The sequence below is a fragment of the Meleagris gallopavo genome, chromosome 3 (genome assembly GCF_905368555.1).
Source record: "Meleagris gallopavo chromosome 3, MGAL_WU_HG_1.1, whole genome shotgun sequence".
Lineage (NCBI taxonomy): Eukaryota > Metazoa > Chordata > Aves > Galliformes > Phasianidae > Meleagris > Meleagris gallopavo.
Window position 1 is genome coordinate 14,528,264 of NC_139406.1, and position 18,834 is coordinate 14,547,097.

At 40.0% G+C, this 18,834-nt stretch overlaps 1 protein-coding gene across 1 annotated transcript; it reads left to right on the plus strand.

Annotated features, from left to right (window-relative positions):
• The first annotated feature begins 20 nt into the window (after positions 1–20).
• VPS4B (vacuolar protein sorting 4 homolog B) lies at positions 21–18,023 on the plus strand. Its single transcript, XM_085220319.1, has 11 exons — positions 21–223; positions 2,746–2,857; positions 3,945–4,095; positions 5,295–5,362; positions 7,764–7,883; positions 8,120–8,276; positions 9,055–9,203; positions 9,373–9,454; positions 10,920–11,139; positions 13,936–14,073; positions 15,842–18,023. The coding sequence occupies exons 1-11, from the start codon at positions 32–34 to the stop codon at positions 15,941–15,943; spliced, it is 1,491 nt and encodes a 496-aa protein (XP_085076445.1). The 5' UTR covers positions 21–31; the 3' UTR covers positions 15,944–18,023.
• The last annotated feature ends 811 nt before the right edge of the window (positions 18,024–18,834 follow it).

Below are 18,834 nucleotides of genomic sequence, written 5' to 3' on the forward strand. Positions count from 1 at the left end.
GGCCGGGCGGGGCGCGGCGTGCTGACGTCAGATGACGCGCGCGGGGCGCTGCCCGGAAGCGGAAGCGGTCCGGCCGGCGCTGAGGTGCGGAAGCGGCTGGCGGAGGCCGGCGTTTCGGTTCGGTGGGCGGCGGTGGCGGGAAGGGCAGCTCCGGCCAGCCGCGGTCAGTCTCGTCTCGTGTCCTTCCCCTTCCCGGCGCCACGCCATGGCGGGCAACCTGCAGGTACAGCGGGTCCCGTTGAACCCCGGCGGGCGGGCGGACTCGGGGGGTGGGGCGCCGGGCTGGACTTGGGGGCAGAAGCGTCGACACCGACGGTGGCGGAGCGTCGAGGAGGCCCGGGAGGGGGCTCGGAAGCGCCGGAGGATCCCGGGTAGTCCCTTGCACGGCTGAGGCCAGAAGGTCCGGTGGCCTCTGGGGCGAGACTGCGGCCTGCTGTGAGTTGGAGGCATACTTTGGACTGGGGTTCTGCTGAGAGCGCTGCTCTCGGAAATGCTTGTCTGCTCTCTATTCCTTTTTATTTTTTTTATCTTAGCCTTCGGCTGTGGGAGTGTAACTGCTTGTGTTATCGGTTCAAAATAAATCCAGGAATAACCTGTGCAAAAAGTAGCTTTTAACCTGTTTGAACCATGGCCATGCCTGTAAGCTTAAGACTGTGTAGTGCTTACGCTGACTAAGCTGGGAGAGATCTCACTGTGGCCTTCCAGGAGCTGATGGAGCTTATAGACAGGAGGGGAACTGACATTTTGCATGTTCTGATAGAGATAAGGCAAAGGGGAATGGTTTTTAACCGAAAGAGGGGAAATTTAAGTTAGATGTTAAGAGGAACTCCTTACTCAGAGGGTTGCCAGGCTCTGGCACAAGCTGTCCGGAGAAGCAGTGGTACCCCATCCCTGGAGGTTCTCAAGGCCAGGTTGGATGGGGCCCTGGGCAGCCTGAACTGGTGGGGGGCAGCTCTGCCTATGGAAGCGGGATTGGAACTGGGTGGACTTTACGGTCCCTTCCAACCTGAGCCCTTCTGTGCAATTGCAGGGCTCAGAGTAAGCAGGAGAGCAAAGCCAGTGTTCATTCCAAGGGTGGTTTTCATCCAGCTATCAAACTATAGCCATAGATATAGCTTGTACCTCATTTATGGTTACAGCTATGCCTTATTTTATACAACTTTCATATAAATTATTTCCTGTTTGATACTGGTGTTTTCCATCGCAATAACAGACTAAGAGCCTTCTTAATGTAATCAAGTACCAGAGCTGAGAGTCTAACACCAAAGTCATGGTTTTCTGGGTTTTTGTTTAAAAAGAAAAATACCAGAAGCAGCCAGTACGTGATGTAGGCCTTTGTTTTTGTATTTCAGAGGAGCAAGGCTCTAAGATGCCCTGTTAGGAGACTTACCACTGAGCAGAGGCAGTCTTTACCATTTAGAACACAAACCATAGCATCATAGAATATCCTGGGTTAGAAGTGTTACACAGGAATCATCAAGTACAACTCTTATTTGTTGTTTGGATATAGTGTCACTTCTATCATAGCTCTGCTTTTGTTGTACTCTGTCCAGGAATCATTGGATTGTTCTTGTGGTAATTAAATCACTAAAGTAACAGAAATTATTGTTTGGAATTTATTTTTGTTGTGCTGAATTTGAATGGTTCGTAGAGGGCAGCACGAGATCAGCAGTGAGGAAAGACGAAGTTCTGTTTCAAAGAAACAGATGTTTGCTCTGTTTTCAACACTTGTCACACAGGATCCATAGTCTTACTTGTCAGGTGATTGTTTTGAAATAAATTACTCTTAATTTCAGATGGATCCAGTGAAATATCTTTACTTCCAAAAAGGCAAGACAAAACAATAGAAGGAGAAGTTTTGCTCCTCCTTTTCTGGTGGCTTCAGTTTATCAGCTTGGTTTTGACTGAGACGCATCAGAGTGTCTGCTTACTGTTGAGAGTACGTGCACAGCAGTGCCTAGTGGAAACCCTGTGATGAGATTGAACATCTTCACCTTGCTGCCTGATATTAGCATAGTCGTCATGAACGTGCTGTCTGTGTCTTGGGAACTGAGCTGGCAGAAGTAGAAAAATGCATATGGGGCTGTAGAAGTTCTAGGTAGCGTTAGTCTGCTCTGGCTTTTCTAAGCATACGTGTCTTGGTCATTTGAATTGTCATTTTTAATTGTCCTGAAGAAGTATGGATGTTCCAAGGAACGAAATGTAATAATAAGCACTCAAGAGCAAAGGAATAACAGTAATATCAATAAATCCACAGGCCAGTGTGGTGTCTTAGATTACGACCAGATGTATTTGAAATTAGCTCAGCAAACAAATAAAAATCCATTTCTAATTGTCCTTAACTTCTGTGATAATTTAGGTGCATTTCCTGTCCATTGGGCTCCCCCCATATGCACACTGGAGAGATGGTTAGACTTTCTCACTTGGATATCAAGTACCTAAAGCCTTCAAGAGAAGCTTACCAAATAATGAGTCTTTGAAACTAACTCCTGGCATTGGGTCAGAAGGGAAGGGATGCTGGTTTCATTGCTTTGTAATCATTTTCTTCCAGTAGTGACTCTGATGCCAATAGGATTTGGTGAAGACAACTGACAGCAAGTCTTCAATAACATCAACTGTTTTGGGTAAACATTGAGGAGCAGAAAAGCTGGCCACCAAAAGGCAGTCAGAGCAGCAGCTTAAAATCCCTTTGATCACACCAAACACTCACGCAGCACTCATTTGAATTATTTACCTGTGTTACAGAAAGCGATAGACCTTGCTAGTAAGGCAGCACAAGAAGATAAAGCAGGAAACTATGAAGAAGCCTTCCGTTTGTACCAGCATGCTGTGCAGTATTTTATCCACGTCGTTAAATGTAAGTGCAATGCACTGAGTGATGAAGTCAAGTTTGATATTGCCTGGAGTAGTCTCCTCTATTGACATCAGTGTTTAACTTCTGACTGTCCTTGTCAGTTGACACTTGCTCTCTGTAGTTTGGCTAAGGTGGTATATTATGCAAGGGAGCATGCCTGCTCCCTTCTTTTAAAAACTCTTAGTAGCATCCACAGGTTGTTCTTTGCTCATTAACTCATGCCTTTTACTTTCATATGGTTTTTCTACTGGTGTTTTTTACCAATTTGTATCAGTCACGCTAATCACCTTGGCCAGCAAAATGTATGAGATGGACTTGTATTCTCTCGTTTTTCTTCAGTTTTCATTCCCTTGTAATTATTTTATGCCTTTCTTTTCACATTTCTGTGTGCCTTTTGCCTCGTGTCCGATGTTTGTATGCAAAGAATGCATTTCTTTAATGTAGGTATCAGGCCTAATTTGAGTGGGCTAGGGTTGGTGGCCTGACATGAATGCGCTCACAGAACTCCTATGACTTGGAAAATAAGACAAAGACCACTATTTCCTTTACAGTTGCTTGGGGATTGATAAACACAAATTATATTGTCCATTTATTTCTTCTGGATTTTGTCAGAGTATGACTTCCTGTGCTTTTAACCGTACTGATGTACGTTTGGGAACTTAGCACATGAGCTTCATATTTTCAAGCTTGGTTGCTGATTTGAAGTACTGCAGTAGTGACTAACAGAACTGTGGCTGTTAAACCACTCCTCATTTTTTCAGGTGTTTAAGATACTGCATAGCAGTTTGAGAGACTGACAGAAAAAGCTTCCAGTGCCATTGTCCTTACTCCTGTTCAGTCAAGTTTTTAAGGCAAAGCAATGTTCAGGTGCATATTTGATTTGTAAGTGATTATTTACCATTGATTTGTAGGCGTTAACTTCTTTCCTGTCACTTCTTTCCATGGCATAGAGGAAAAAATAAGGTAAATGAAACATTTGGATATGTGGTAAACCCTGAGAGAAGTATCTTGATAAGACTTAGAGATGTTTTCTGAATGATGCACGTGTATTTTGCTGTTAATAAAGCATTGTTTCTCTTCAAACTCTTAGATGAAGCACAGGGTGATAAAGCAAAACAGAGCATTAGAGTGAAGTGTGCAGAATACTTGGACAGAGCAGAAAAACTGAAAGAATATCTGAAAAAGAGAGAAAAAACTGCACCAAAGCCAGTTAAAGAGTCTGGTCCTTCTGATGGAAAAGGGTATGTTTTGGGAGAAGGTAAAGCAAAATACTTCCTGAACTCAGCTTATTCTAAGATTCAGCTTTTCAAAGATTGCTTCAAATAGTGTTTTTCAAGTGCTTCGCTTCAGGTAACTGCTAATGCTGAAGTACAGCGGGCTTAAAGAGGAAAAACAATGTAAATTAATATCACAGGCTTTTTTGTGCTTGTTTGGTACGTCCTTGAATGCTTCATAGGAAATTCACTGAAGAATGAAAGCTGCTTCACACTAATACTTGCTTTTTAGGTTCAGTGCCAGTGAACCTAGTGACACAGTTCTTCTGCATGTGAATATTTAGGCATAGAAAATAAATTCAGATTTGGTGATGATTACTGTGGTCTAAGTTTTATTTGTCTCACATTTGATAAGAGGTAACAAGATTCTGTCATAGGCTGATGTTCTGATGGTCTGAATTGCTCCTGCCTATCCACTGCTTTCCTTTTATTAGATCTGTTTTTCATTTTGCACATCTGTGAGCTGAATCAGTCCACCTGAACAAGCCGATCCTCTTTTGTATTTGCTAAGGTAAAAGAAGAGTTTCACAGTGGTGTCTCTGAGTGAGATTGCCCTGTTTGGTAATCTTGAACAGCTAGAACTGCTCAGTTGTCTCTTGCAACTTCACCCAATTTTCAGTGTCTGTCATTGTCTGCTCATTTCATGAACTGTTTTTTGAGCTGTACTGCGTTCTGCTGGTTTATAGTAGAAGGAAGCATGAGGCTAGGTGTCTCTATTCTATTTGTTCCTTATCTCATATACTTTTTTCTACTTTTAACTTCCAGTTTCCTTTACTTTGACAAGACTAGAGAGTTTCATAGTACTAAATGAAATTGACCAAGTCCAGTTTGCAATTCTGGACAAGGAGTAAGTGCCAGCATCTACAGCGAAACCATTTTGCTGCTTCCATGTTGCTTTTGTTTCCTAGAGGCTGAGTCAACACACGTAGAAGTGAGTTAAGAGGAAGGGCTCAGGTCTGCAAGGAAGTTGAAATGGTTGGGGCGGGGGGAATTAGTGTAGAAAAACAAGACTACAGTGATGTAAACTTGTAGAGAACTGAAAGAATCTAAAATTGTAAGGTTTTTCATTCCTTAGAGTGATGTCTTTTCTATTTGCTTTCTGACTTGTAATGTAGGACAGCATGTCTCTGTGTATTTCAACGTTTTATTTCTTGTTTCCATATCAGGAATGACAGTGATGGGGAAGGAGAGTCAGAGGATCCTGAGAAAAAGAAACTACAGAATCAACTTCAAGGTAACTTTGAAGCCTCCATTTATTTAAATAGAGGTAACTTTGGTCAAGTGAATTTCTAGTTGTTTGGTTTTGTTGCTGGTTTTGAGTTTTTTGCCAGTTAACTTGTTAACTTTAAGTGGTTCAACTAGTATATACTCTTTACATTCAGAAGTACAGTCTTAATGAAGCATGCCATGAAATTCAGTGGTGAGTATGTTGAAATTGTATTATTTATCAAGAAAACATTTTCCAAAGGGAATAGTTGCAAGATCCCAGATAGCTATTTTGTTAGACTGTGCCAGTTTTACTCTTAGGTGCGTTGCTGTATTATTGCCCAGAGGCCAGAGTAACAGATGCCATCCAAGTACACAGAATAAGCAGGACCATTTTCACAGAAAGGCTCGAACTCAAGTTGATAAGGTGGGAAGATGGATTCTTGTTTGTTCATAGCAACAGACAGGATTTCCTCATGTTGCTGTGATGAGGGGTGTTACTCAGTTGAGTAACATAATTGTTTCTGTTTTTGAAATAACGTGCTGTACACATTCAGTGATGCAATGTATAGCAGCTAGCAGTAGTTTTTTATACAGTAAAGAAGTGGCTTAGCTTGGTATTTATTACTTCTTAATGGTAAGGAAATGGTAGAAGCTTCCCTGCCAGATAATGTGTATTGATATGTAGAAACTTCATTCTCCTTATTTTCACTATAAGAGATCAAATGCATTTGTCTGAACTCTCAGTTTCTGTCATTACAAGAGCTGCTGTACACATTTGTAAACTGTGCCATAGTTCTGCTTCTCTACACATTTACTCAATTCTGTGTTTGGTCCTATGGGACAATTTCCTATACTGTAAAATCATTAAGCATTGGACTCTTAGCCTGTGCTTCACTGTAACCATTTTGTTTCTTCCAAAATTAATCTGACCTTCAGTTCATCAACAAACAGTGGCTTTCACCCAGCACTTCTTGAAGAGTTTCCTATAAACACTAAGGTTCTTGCTTATTCATTCTCTTGCTTTCAACATCTGAGATGTGAGATCTTTGGTGTTTTTAAACTTAACATAGGAGTCTCCTGTTCAGTGTAAGCTCTGGGCAGCCTTCACTTTACTCATCATCATTTTACTTCCCGTGACAGCTATAGCTATGCCCTGGATTCAGTTTTACTGCCTTGTTAGTGTTGGCTGACTTGGTCTTAAGGAACCTTCCACATCTATGGTTATTCATCAACATTTTGATTATAACAGCAATTTGACTCACTGTGGGAGTAGCGGCCACTAAAATTCAAACTGGAACATAGTTGTGGGTTTATTGTCATGAACTCTCAGAACTTTAAAGACCTTTTACACTCTGTTGCTTAGTATTCCAGCTGTTCTCTTACATTTACCTACAAATGAGGAAGCCACAATGTCCCATTCCATTTGTTTCCTGGTATGGGTAATGTCTTACAGTGTGCTGATTTCAGTTACCACAGTATGTCAGGTCCAGATAACTGATAACTTGGAACTAATCTCCTGTTCCTATCTGTTCTACTATTTAATTTAGTGATGGAATCCGGTTACAATCTTAAAGAAAAACTGAGTTTAATCAACCTAGCAGAAGTATTTAGGGCGTTAAAAGAGAGCGGTTGGATTCCTGTATATGGATTGCAAGCAAAAAATATTCCTTTCAATCTGATGAGGAGGGCATGCAGGAAAAGTTAAAATCTCTAAGGACGTGGACAAAAAGTGAGCAAATGTCATTTGCTTTATTTGTTAGCCACAAGTAGCAGTACGCTTTGCGTTGTAGAAAACAGACATCAACCAATTCACAGAGCTCTGAAGGCATAAGGGGAAAGCGACAAGAAAATAGCTAGCAAAAACTGGTTGTGATCTTACAGAAAAACCTTTGTAGACAAAAATGGCAACTGAAATGATAAGAGTGCTTGAGTACAGGAAGATAAGCATTGGGGTAGTTGGGAATAGTTCATTTGGGAAGATTTCCAGTCAGAGTCACGAGTCGTTCCTAGCCACGTGCTCTTCTTCCAATTAGATTGGCATCGTGTGGCGATCACGCAGCTCACTCGACTTTTGTCTCGCTTGGAGACGTCCTCTGTCCTTGGCATGCTGTTTATCTTGTTCTGCAGCTTGTGCTCTAAATATTCTTCCTTGAATTCCCAAATTTCCTCTGCAAGCAGCAGGCCGAGAGGTAGATGTTGTCCTCCCAGCCCACCGGAGCCGTGCTCTGACGGCAGTGCGGTGCCGGCCTAGCGCTGCCGCTGTAGAAATTATATCCATTTGACTCACATTGTTTGATGTTTAAATCTGCATGGAAATGGCTTGTTTTTATTTTATGTAAACATATGTGTAGATTTCTTTTTTAAAATGTATGGTATCAAATAGTGGAAGAACATGCCTCACTGATTTATGCAATCTTTTCTCATAGGTGCCATTGTTATGGAGCGACCAAATGTAAAATGGAGTGATGTTGCTGGCCTTGAAGGTGCCAAAGAAGCACTTAAAGAAGCAGTGATCTTGCCCATTAAATTTCCACACTTGTTCACAGGTCAGTATTACAGCATTTATTTCCTATTCTAAATACTACTGTTGAAATGAGTAGTGTGAGCAGAGTCTGAGAAGAGCATTATGCTGATACATCAGAGGCTCAGACTGAGCTATTAATGATCTGACAGATGTTTCTCAGGTACATACAGAAAACTTAGTAAAATAGGGAGGCTTCGTGAGGAAGATAGACTTGTTCTTCATACAGTGTTTTGATGATTGCTGATTCCTTTCTTGCAGGAAAGAGAACACCCTGGAGAGGGATTCTTCTGTTTGGACCACCAGGAACAGGAAAGTCTTATCTAGCAAAAGCTGTTGCAACAGAAGCAAACAATTCCACTTTCTTTTCAGTATCTTCTTCTGACCTGGTCTCAAAGTGGTTAGGAGAGAGTGAAAAGTAAGTTGGAGTTTCCAGAGTTCCAGGAAAATATTATCAAGACAAAATTAAATTTTCAGGGCTAGATAGGATACTCTAAAGAAATTAAATTTGAAGGAAAGTTAATGTGTCTTGTTAAAGTAAACCTTAGATTTTTTTCTGTGCTTCAGAGTAGTGTCAGATGAAGGTACCATAATGCACTGTATGTTGTGCTGTAGCAGCTGGACTGCTCTTCAGTACTCAAGACTGTTTTTAAAACTGGTTCAGACGAAGGTAGCAGGAGCACAGTGGTGATCAATGCCCTTCTGAACCCAGTGTGATTGTACAACGAAGTGGTCTGAAGTGTTGGGATACTTTGATTCTTGTCCCCTTCTGGCTCATCTGTTGCAGTAGCCCTGCATATAACACATGATGTTTCTTTCTCTGTGTGAAGGGGTTTTTTTTTCTACTTTCTGTTTTCAGACAAAATCTTGAAGACATAAAAGATGGGCATATATGGGTTGGAAGTGGTGACCGCCCGTGAAATACTCATTCTGCATGTTTGTTTGTTATGATGCGATATGTTAACAAGACCAGGAAGCCTAAAGTTACCTTATTCTGTGCTATCTCAGCATAATGCAGAGCTATTGGAGCTGAAAGGATGTTGTATCTTTGAGTAGCTTTGTTAATATCTTATGTGGGATTCATTTTAATTTTTATTTTTAGCTTTTTCTTAACAAAATCACTGCATCATAATCCAAAGTTACGTGTTCTTGCTGGTTTGCACATTAAGATAACTGCAGCCTTTTCCTTTTTTAAGATTAGTGAAAAACCTGTTCCAGCTTGCCAGAGAAAACAAGCCCTCTATTATCTTCATTGATGAGATAGATTCACTGTGTGGATCAAGAAGTGAAAATGAAAGTGAGGCTGCTAGACGGATTAAAACAGAATTTTTAGTCCAGATGCAAGGTAAGTTTAATAGTTTTCAGATTCGAAGGAGTTCAGCTGTGCATAAAATACATAGCTTACATGTGAAAAGATCTGTAGCTTTACTCCATTACATTTTGTAAATATTCTAAAATATCAAGCATTCTCTGTTTATTTTCTAAATGGTGAAATTATTTCCTCCTTGGTGTAGGTGTTGGTGTTGATAATGAAGGAATATTGGTCTTGGGAGCAACAAACATACCCTGGGTTTTGGATTCTGCTATCAGGAGAAGGTATGTTGGCCTATGATTGATGTATTTATGTTTATGGTCAGAAATTTACAACTATTGTGAGGGTTCATTGTGAGGCTGTTTGGGTGAGTGATTTACTTGATCCTTGCAGACATGGCTCATGAGATGGACTGAGTCAAATATCCCCTTCATTTAAGAAGTGGATTGTTCACTCTTATGTTTGTCCTGTAGTTAATGTGATCTCTTAGGCAGCTAATTCCATTTGACCGAGCAAAAAAATTTCTGCTTCTTTGCTGACTGGTTACCTGGTGAGTATGGGGGGTGAGGTACAACATAAGCAAGTCAGAAGAGTAAGAGGGGGCAGAGCCATCATTTTCAACTGTAGCAAACTGTTGAATAGCTTGAGTAATTTCACAGAATTTTATGTAACACAGAAGCATGATTTTTGCTGTACCGGTCACACAATTTGTGATCTTTCAGTGTTTGTTTCAGCTGCATTTCTGTAATGGGATGATGTTTGTATCTGTATCTGATTGCTGGATCTTGCAGCTGCAGAGCAGCAAAGGGCAAATGCAGTTATGTGCCAGATGTGATTATGTTGTGATGAAAGTACAACCTTTTTAATGGTAATTTTTGTAGGCTAACGAAGCATTGCTTTTTGGTGACAATGTCATTTTATCCATGTACTTAATTCAGCTTGACCATGCTTTGACTGAAGAGTTTAAACCATGTGGCCTCCAGAGGTCGCTTCCATCCTGTGCGAATGTTGTTTCATAGAAAGAACAAGAAGCGAACGTGGTACTCATTCTTTGCAGTGTGAATGAGTATCTCTCATTCTCGTCCGTAAAACTTAAAGGAGCTGGTAGAGCACGGCAGTAACAGAATTAATTTGTCATGGTTCTGGCTCACTTTGTTACATATAGGAAGTTAATAGTGTTCTACAGAACTTGGAATTGGTCTTATTTCCCTGGTGGGAGGTCGTCCTCTCTTTGAGAACAGATGCTTCAAAGGAAGCACTGCAATTATTAACCATTCCTACCGACAACTGTATTGAGAGTAAGACTTTTCAAATCTGTTTCCAACTACAACGTTCTCTGTAGAAACTGGTTGTGTGAATGTGTTATCAGGCAGCTCTTTCTTTGAGAGTGAAAACTGTTCCGATACACTTAAACACTAAAAGACTCCTTTTCCTTCAGTTATTTTCTCTTAAAGCACAAACTTTGCTGGAGTGAACCTGGCGAAACTGCAGTCTGAAGAGACTTTTTGTCATAAAAAGGAAGTAGTTGTTCAATTGTAGATGCTAGCTTATGATAGCTATGGTATTATTAAGGAGAACAGGCTGCAGAATATCTGAGATATATTTTTAAAACATTTATAATACAACATTAGAAAGAAGCAGTTTCATTTAGGACCAAAGTATGTGCTGATTTGCATAAACTTCTTTCCATTGTGCACCTGCGTGAACCAGTGTCTGTAGGGTGTTTTGCTTTTATCTTTTTGAAACCAGGTTTGAGAAGCGTATTTATATTCCTTTACCTGAAGACCACGCCAGGGCTGCGATGTTCAAACTGCACCTCGGGTCAACTCCAAATCTCCTAACAGAAGCAGATTATCGGGAGCTTGGGAAGAGAACCGATGGCTATTCGGGTGCAGATATAAGCATCATTGTACGCGATGCACTGATGCAGCCTGTTAGAAAAGTGCAGTCAGCTACTCACTTTAAAAAAGTAAGTGAAAAATCAAACGTTTTTCATATTGCTTCAACTCTGAGAATTAACTTGATCTGAAAACTTCTTGTAAGCAAGCCAAGTTTGGTTTGGGGTAACACCATGTGCCTACAGATGTGTGTATGCTGTTCTTCTTACCTACCAAAGGAGTGCTTCTAAGTCCTGCCATAAGTTTCTAGGTATTCGTGCTGTGTAATCCAATGAATCTTCACCTATGTTAAAAGATTCGGTTTGAAGTTTAACTAAAATCAGAGTGTTAGAGTTGTGCTCTTCTTCTGTATTGTGTAATTGTTTTTCTTGTGTGTGTGTGTGTGTGTGTGTGTGTGTGTAAATGTATTCCTTATCTACATGGGAACAGATGAATTACAATTGCACAACTGCTTACTCGAGATGTCCTTCAAACTGTAAAATTCAGATTCTTGTAAGATTCCAGTAAAAACATTGAGTTCCATAATGTTACTTGTGACAGTAGTAAAGATGCGAGACAGCTGAGCAAGCTCTGTCATTGCTGGGGAGCAAGGAACATCTTATAAATGCTGCTGTAAAGTGAAAACTGCTTTACACTTAGTTGCTGTCTAAAAAGAGTGTTGAAACTATAGATAGGTAAGACTTTTTTTGCTTATCTTGCAGTTACACCTGCATTGTATAAATAACATGATAGTATTTTTCTTGTCTAGGTTTTTCTTGCTGTTGTTTTGGTTTTTAGAGATCCAAACTAAAATAATCTCTGCTTACATTTTTACTGCAAACTTTGTTTTTGCAGAAATTCATGTATTTCAGGTGAAGGATTCTTGTTATCTGTAGAGACTTTTGACTCTGTAAAGGGAAGCTTCCAAAGCTTTCATTTCGTTGCTATTTGTGTCATACATGCAATTTATATTGGCAGCAATTCTTGCTCATCAGTTATGACGACAGTTTTTTATATTTTTCTTTTTACCAGTAACTCGTCCAGGGCCCTAGACTGAACAGCTAGAGTTAGTGTGAACTGAAGGTGGGCACTTTTCTCCACATAGTTAAAAAGAACGCATTCAGCTTAAGACACCAAGGGAAAGGAATGCTTAAAAAAATATGGTTCAGAATATGAGAGATCTATTTAAATTCCAGTGCTTGCAGTGAGGAAACCTTAACAATTTGCTAAAAAATGTTAGCAGTCTGTAATTTTGGTGGTGGGGAGGAATATTTGATAGGTTTTTTTTGAGGAACTTTCTCCAAGTTAAAATCAAAGAATATTTTGAAACAGTGTTCTGAAGCTGTGACACTGTTGTAAACTGCATTTGCTTAAAAAATAAGCAGCTGTTCTGATATATCAGGGATTTTCTGGATTATTCCTTCCCTTAAGCAGTGATGCCTGAAGTATTTATCCATTGTTGTCTTTAAACGATGATGACATTTCTGGCCAATGGGTTGTCGAAGTTCAGCCTTTCATGGACATTTGCAGACATCTGAGGCGTGTCTCAGACTACCACAGAACAATGAAATAATCTCAGTTACCACAGTTTGCAGAGCAGCCAAAGGCAATTCTTACCTCTTTTGCCAAACAAGAAAAAAAAACCAACAAAACTGCAGTGCTTTGAGTGTTCTGATGCAAGTCTATTCCACTTGTTTTGTTTGTACTTTAATTGGATGCAGACTTTTATTTTTGTAAGGAAAATCTTTCCTTTATTAACTACTTCCATAATAGCAATTTGTCCCAGTTAAATAGAATCATGAGATGGTTTGGGTTGGAAGGGACCTTAAGGCCCACCCAGCTCCAGCCCCGTGCTGTGGACAGAGCTGCCAGCACCAGCTCAGCTGCCCAGGGCCCCATCCAACCTGGCCTCGAGCACCTCCAGGGATGGGGCACCGCAGCTTCTCTGAGCAGCTGTGCCACTGCCTCACTGCCATCTCAGAAGTTTCCTCCTAACATCTCACCTAAATCTCCTCTCTTTTGGTTTAAAACTATTCCTCCTTGTCCTAATTGTTATCTGCCTCCTGTTTTTAGCACTTTGCTCCATTTTTGTAACTCATTGTAAACCATTGCTTGTTGCAGCTGATTGATATTGGGTTGTCCAAGTGAGTTTCTAATGTTATAATCCGTGCTTTTCCTCGCTGTGCTCTAAAAGCAGATTGGAACAGCAAATCCAGTTCTCAACAAAACAAACAGTTGTTTTTGATCTTTGCATATGTTCTGTGTTCATGGAGATGTGTGATACTTCACTGCCTGACGAAAGATGGTAGAACTACAGCTCCTAGATATGCGCTGTGAAAAGATAAGAGGCAGCTGGTGCAGCTATTGAGGTTCTGTCCGTGTATCTGCAAAAGAAGGATGGTTTCTGTTCTCCCACTAGATGGCCTCATTTTCTGTCAAACGCTGTTTGAGATTGTGTCCAAAAAGTGCCCACAACTTTGTAGTGGAGTAAGTAAAAGCTTAAAAGGACATCCATGGCTGCCTAACTTGAGGGATGCTCAGCAATAACTACTGAGAATTTTTTAGAAATGTTAACCAGTGGTGAATGGACTCCTAAAGTGACGTAGGGCTAAGAAGAGACTGGCCTTCTCCAAATGGTAGTCCTGACACTTCAGCTTTCTACAAACGTTCCTACCTTAAAGGCTCATTGGTTCTGACATGATATGAGGTCAAGTATCTGACTACTGCTGTGTGTTTTCGAGTGAATGATGCCAGCACCTTTGCACAATTCCACTTCACTGGATAAGACTTTCCTATTGGTGGGGCATCTACAGAGAAGGAAGGGAATGCTTTTGCTCTAAAGATGTTCAGCTCCAGTGTGTTTATTTATTTATGTATTTATTTATTAGGTAAAAGGACCATCAGTGTCAAATCCAAATACCATGGTAGATTTGTTCACCCCTTGCTCTCCAGGTGATCCTGAAGCTAAAGAAATGACATGGATGGATGTTCCAGGGGATAAATTACTGGAGCCTAAGGTTTCCATGGTGGGTATTTTTTTTGTGTGGCGTTTCTTGCTTTGCAGAATCGTGAAGATACTCAAGATTTTTTAGAGCCAGCATGCAAGGCAGTTGGCTTAGCCCTTTGTTTTCAGACACGCTTGGACATACCAGATGACATTTCAATCCCAACACACAGCATGACAATACAATACATTTATCAGCAAGCCAGCTCTACATCCCTGATAAGCATTTATTATTGTCTAGTGGCATGGAGTATAGACAGCACCTGACCCTTCCTCCCTTCTTTAATTTTTCTTTTGTTCATTTAAAACCTTCAGAATTCCTGCCCCATGATATGTTACTTTCTCATTACTCTGTAGTATTACTATTGACACTGAGAAGTGGGAAATTATATTCAAGTAAATTGGGAATAATGTGCTGTAGGTAAATTTTGCCCACAAAAGAAATGCAAGCATAACTGGTGGATGTAATGGTAGTTTGGATTATACTTCATCACAGATGATGTAGCCAGCTCTCACAAGCTTTCAGGTGGATTTTTTTGTGTATGTTAAAATATTTGCTTTTGTTTAAAGAATGAAACATATTGGAGACAAATTGAAATTTATTGCTTAAAAAACTACAAATCGCTGAGCACTTGTTCTGTATTTTATCCCCAAGCAGCAAAAGATTCCGAATATAAGTGCAATGTTTGAAGGAAAGACTTGATATCAGATTTGTGCTGATGTCCGTTCCTGTGAGCAAACTGTAATGAATGAAAGGAAGCTGTGTGGCATAAGGATCACAAGCCTATAAATAGAATGCACTGCTTTGTACATGTAACTGTCACTATGTTTGAGGAGAGAAATATCCGTGCATATTTGCACACAGTAGGAAGCACAAAAAGATGTGAACAAGTGCAGGCCTGCCTTAAAACTTCTGCCTGTGTAAATTAAGTGGATTTTTCATCAGTCTTTCCTGGAATTAAATACAGTTCCTTCAATGCTCCTAATGCAATGTAGGCTACATTGCACGGGGACTTGTTTCAGAGTCCAAAATCAGTCCTTGTCGTTAAAAAGATCAGACTTCAATTCTTTCTAAGCAGGTTATCTGTTGTATGATGAGATGAGAAAGTCTAGAAAATCACGATGTTGACTTTTAACTTAACCTGTGCTTTTATAGTAACATGAGATGTTGAGCATCTCCTCATTTAATTTGCCCTTCGCCAGTGCTTTTCTTACAATTTTTTTTAACAAGGTTTCTTAACTGCTGATTTTTAGTTCACACCTCTGTGATTTTTTTTTTTTTTTTCTGAACTCCTCCATTTTCTAGTAGCCAAATGTAAACATAAGAAACTGGCTGAGCTGAAGAAACAGAATTTACCAGTCGTGAGCAGTAAAACTTTGCTGGAGATCAGTGATGAACTATTCTGTGTTGGTGGACACTGAAGAATGTGTGGGAACGTGTGATTGTTTTCCACTTTAAACTATCCTTAAAAGTGTATTGAAATGTGTATCTGAAAGATGGGAAGCTCAGTTTGTTGCAGTAAGCAGTGGTGAATAACACTTGTTGAATGGATGAATTGTTTTAAAGCTAAACCTCAGATTGTGACTTAATTCCTGAAGAACTCACTAATTGTCTGTCTTCAGGAAGTTAAAAAGTGGCCCATGTACAGAAATGTTCAGGCTTAATTGAAGTTTTGTTTCAATAAGAGTTCCTATAGTCAACTTGTTTTAAAAGCCTTTTTAAAGCTTACTTTTCTTCACAGCAATACTGTGTTTTCTGAATGCATGTTTTCTTGATTTCTTTCCCACAGGCTGATATGCTCAGCTCACTAGCTAGCACAAAGCCAACAGTTAATGAGCAGGACCTGGAGAAGTTAAAGAAATTTACAGAAGACTTTGGTCAGGAAGGCTAAGCCAAAGATGTCTGTGGATCAATAGAACTTTTGCTTTCTTACGTATTCTCATGTCTTTATCAATGGCACTCCAAATAAATGCCAATAAACTCTCCTTTCTTACTTTGCAGAAGGAATAGAAGATCTGTTTGCAAAGACCCTTACGCTTTTATATTGTATTGTTTTCTTCAGATGTCTATTAAATGTCTTCTATTGAAAAATAATACTGAAAATACAATTTTAGCAAAGTGATGTGGCAACTCATTAAATATTTGTAATTTCTAAATGATCGGTTCAATTTTAGCTATTGTATTAGACCTGGGCACAAGCGAGTCTTGAACTTCTGGTAGGCTCAAGAAGAAACCCTCTTTTGAGGGTGCAAGAATTCTGATTGGTCAGGTGTTTTCAGTAGCAGTCAGCCTATGTGTTAGTTACTCCTTTCATTTAAAAAAATGCAACAGGATTTGCTAATTGAGCATACTGTGTGTGTGTTTGCTGTTGAAGTAAGAAAGAAAACACTGTGAGGAGAAGACTGTATGAGCCAGTGCTTTGTTTAAACACTGATGAACCCGGTATTCGGCTTTTTCTGCTGTGCTGTGTTAAAAACTTTGCCTTAAGCAGCAAGCTTTTGTTTTTAACTCTTTACTAGCTGATACACATCCCACTATGCAATTGAACAAAGGTTCGTTAAATGCAAGTATGTGAAAGATTTCCTGATGGCTGGGTTTTTAAATCTGGTTTTATCAGAGGTTTGGCTAAAGTTAGAAAAAAGCATTGAGTAGTACCTGTAAGATTCTGTATGTCGAGGCTAGCAAGCTATGGGTAGTCACTGAAGAGTGTAAGGGAGGCATTTTGGGAAGCAGCATAGTCTGAGAGGTGAGGACCACACAGCATGACATAGCCACAGACTTTGCAGGGATAGGTTAGGTTAATTCAGAACCCCGCTCATCATTATTGCGTACAGGTTACATCAACTTAATGCTTAATCTTTGGGAAGAGGCTGGCACTTTAGTACAGAAGTAGCACTTCTGTCGATTATTATTCTGAAGAACTACAAACTGAAATGTGCCTGAACTTACAACACTACAGTGTCAGCATTGAGTTTGTGCCTTGTAAGTTTGCACTGGCTGTAGATGCGAAACATCACGAGGATACCCAGAACGCTCTGTTCTGTAATGGCTGTGCAACCCTGTTGTGCGTACACTTTGTTTAACTTGCATTAAAAGAAAATTGCACATTTCATGTGCATATGTTATATGTACATATGCACATAGATGATTGTCTTTTTATGGGTTTGGGTTTCCTCTATGTACATATTTTGTGTACTCGATAAATCATAGGATGGGTGAAATTTGCTGTGCTTAAATGAAGTAAAATGTACAACATGAGTTATGTTCTGTGAGTATTCCTTCCATGTTATTTTCAAGAATTTATCACTTTTGTGTAGATTTTTGTTTCTACGTTTGACAGCTAAACAAAATACTTAGAGACAGATTCTTTCATCTGCAAGGTGCTGAGCTTTTGTTTACTAACATAATGAAATGTTCTTTCCAAAGGCATTCAGTTTCACACAGCTTTACTTTTGGTCTCACACTGGAAAATGTGAATGTGATTCAGTGGGCTGCAGATCTTTTTGTGAGCAAGCGGGGCGATTCCAGTGTAGATGCAAGCTACTGTGATTAGTAAACTTAATCTTAGTTGCAGCAGGATTGTTTGTTCACAGTTGCCTCTGGTGAACACTTGAGAAGTGAGCCACACTCTGGCAGGGCTCTCACCTGGAGGTTTGAAGCTATTGTCTGAATTACTTGTTAATTGACCTTTATTAATGACAGTCCTTATGGCAATCTTAAAATTCTCAGGAAACGTGTTTCTTTGTTGTTGTCGTAGGTCTGTTTGTCTGATGGGTTTCCCTAAACTTAACTGTGTAATCCCTTATCTTTTACGTAGAAAAGTATACTGTTTATATGTTTTAAATTTGCATCTTGCTGCTTGCTCGGTTGTGGGGCGACATCTGTAATGGAAACATTGTTTGGTGTTTCAAGTTGTTTTTAGAAATATTCCAAATAAACACTGCTGGTTAGAACTGCAGCTCCAAGGGTAACTTTCTGGTTTGCTGTTTTTGTACAATGAGAATAAGTTGATATATTATCACAGATTCCTAGCTAAGTTATCCCAGAAAATACAGCTAAATGGCTGCGGGAGGCAGGGGGGAGGTGTCATTTACTTCAGTTTTCAGGGTTAATGTAAACTATGAGTTCTACTCCAAAGGTAATGCCTCCTATTTCAGTATATCAGCCCATGGTGTCAGAGGCGGATGTTGGTGGCATGGCAGTAGCGGTTGAACCTTCCTACCAATATTCCATGATGTGCTCTTGCCATGCAACAGATGGCAGCAGAGGCAGTCTGACAGAATGGCATTTGGCATAGGAGTGCAAGTGAAGCAGAGGTGTGTCATTGAATTCCTCCACACAGGAAAAAATTACAGCCATTGACATTCATTGATGCTTGCTGAATATTTATGGAGGCCAAGCAATGGATGTGAGCACAGTGAGGCAATGGGTGGTGCGTTTCAGCAGCAGTGTCAGTGGGGCACCTCCACTGGTGCAGATTTCTGTGAGCACAGCATGCGGGCTCTCGTTCACTGCATTTTCAACAGCAGAGCTAATTGTGATGACTGAGTTGAAAAGTAGTGTTTTGTAGCTGAGAATATGCTCAAACAGTGTTACTGTGCTCTTTGTATCAGTTGTAGTTTCTGTGGAAATAAATAGGTGGCATTACTTTCAGAGCAATCTATGTACTCTGAACAGTGCTGCTTGGTTTACAGTTGATTAAAGGTTATATTTGCTTTACATAACCAGAACCTCTAAGCAGTGGATGACTTGTATATCTTTCATGTTGTCAGCAGTGACTAA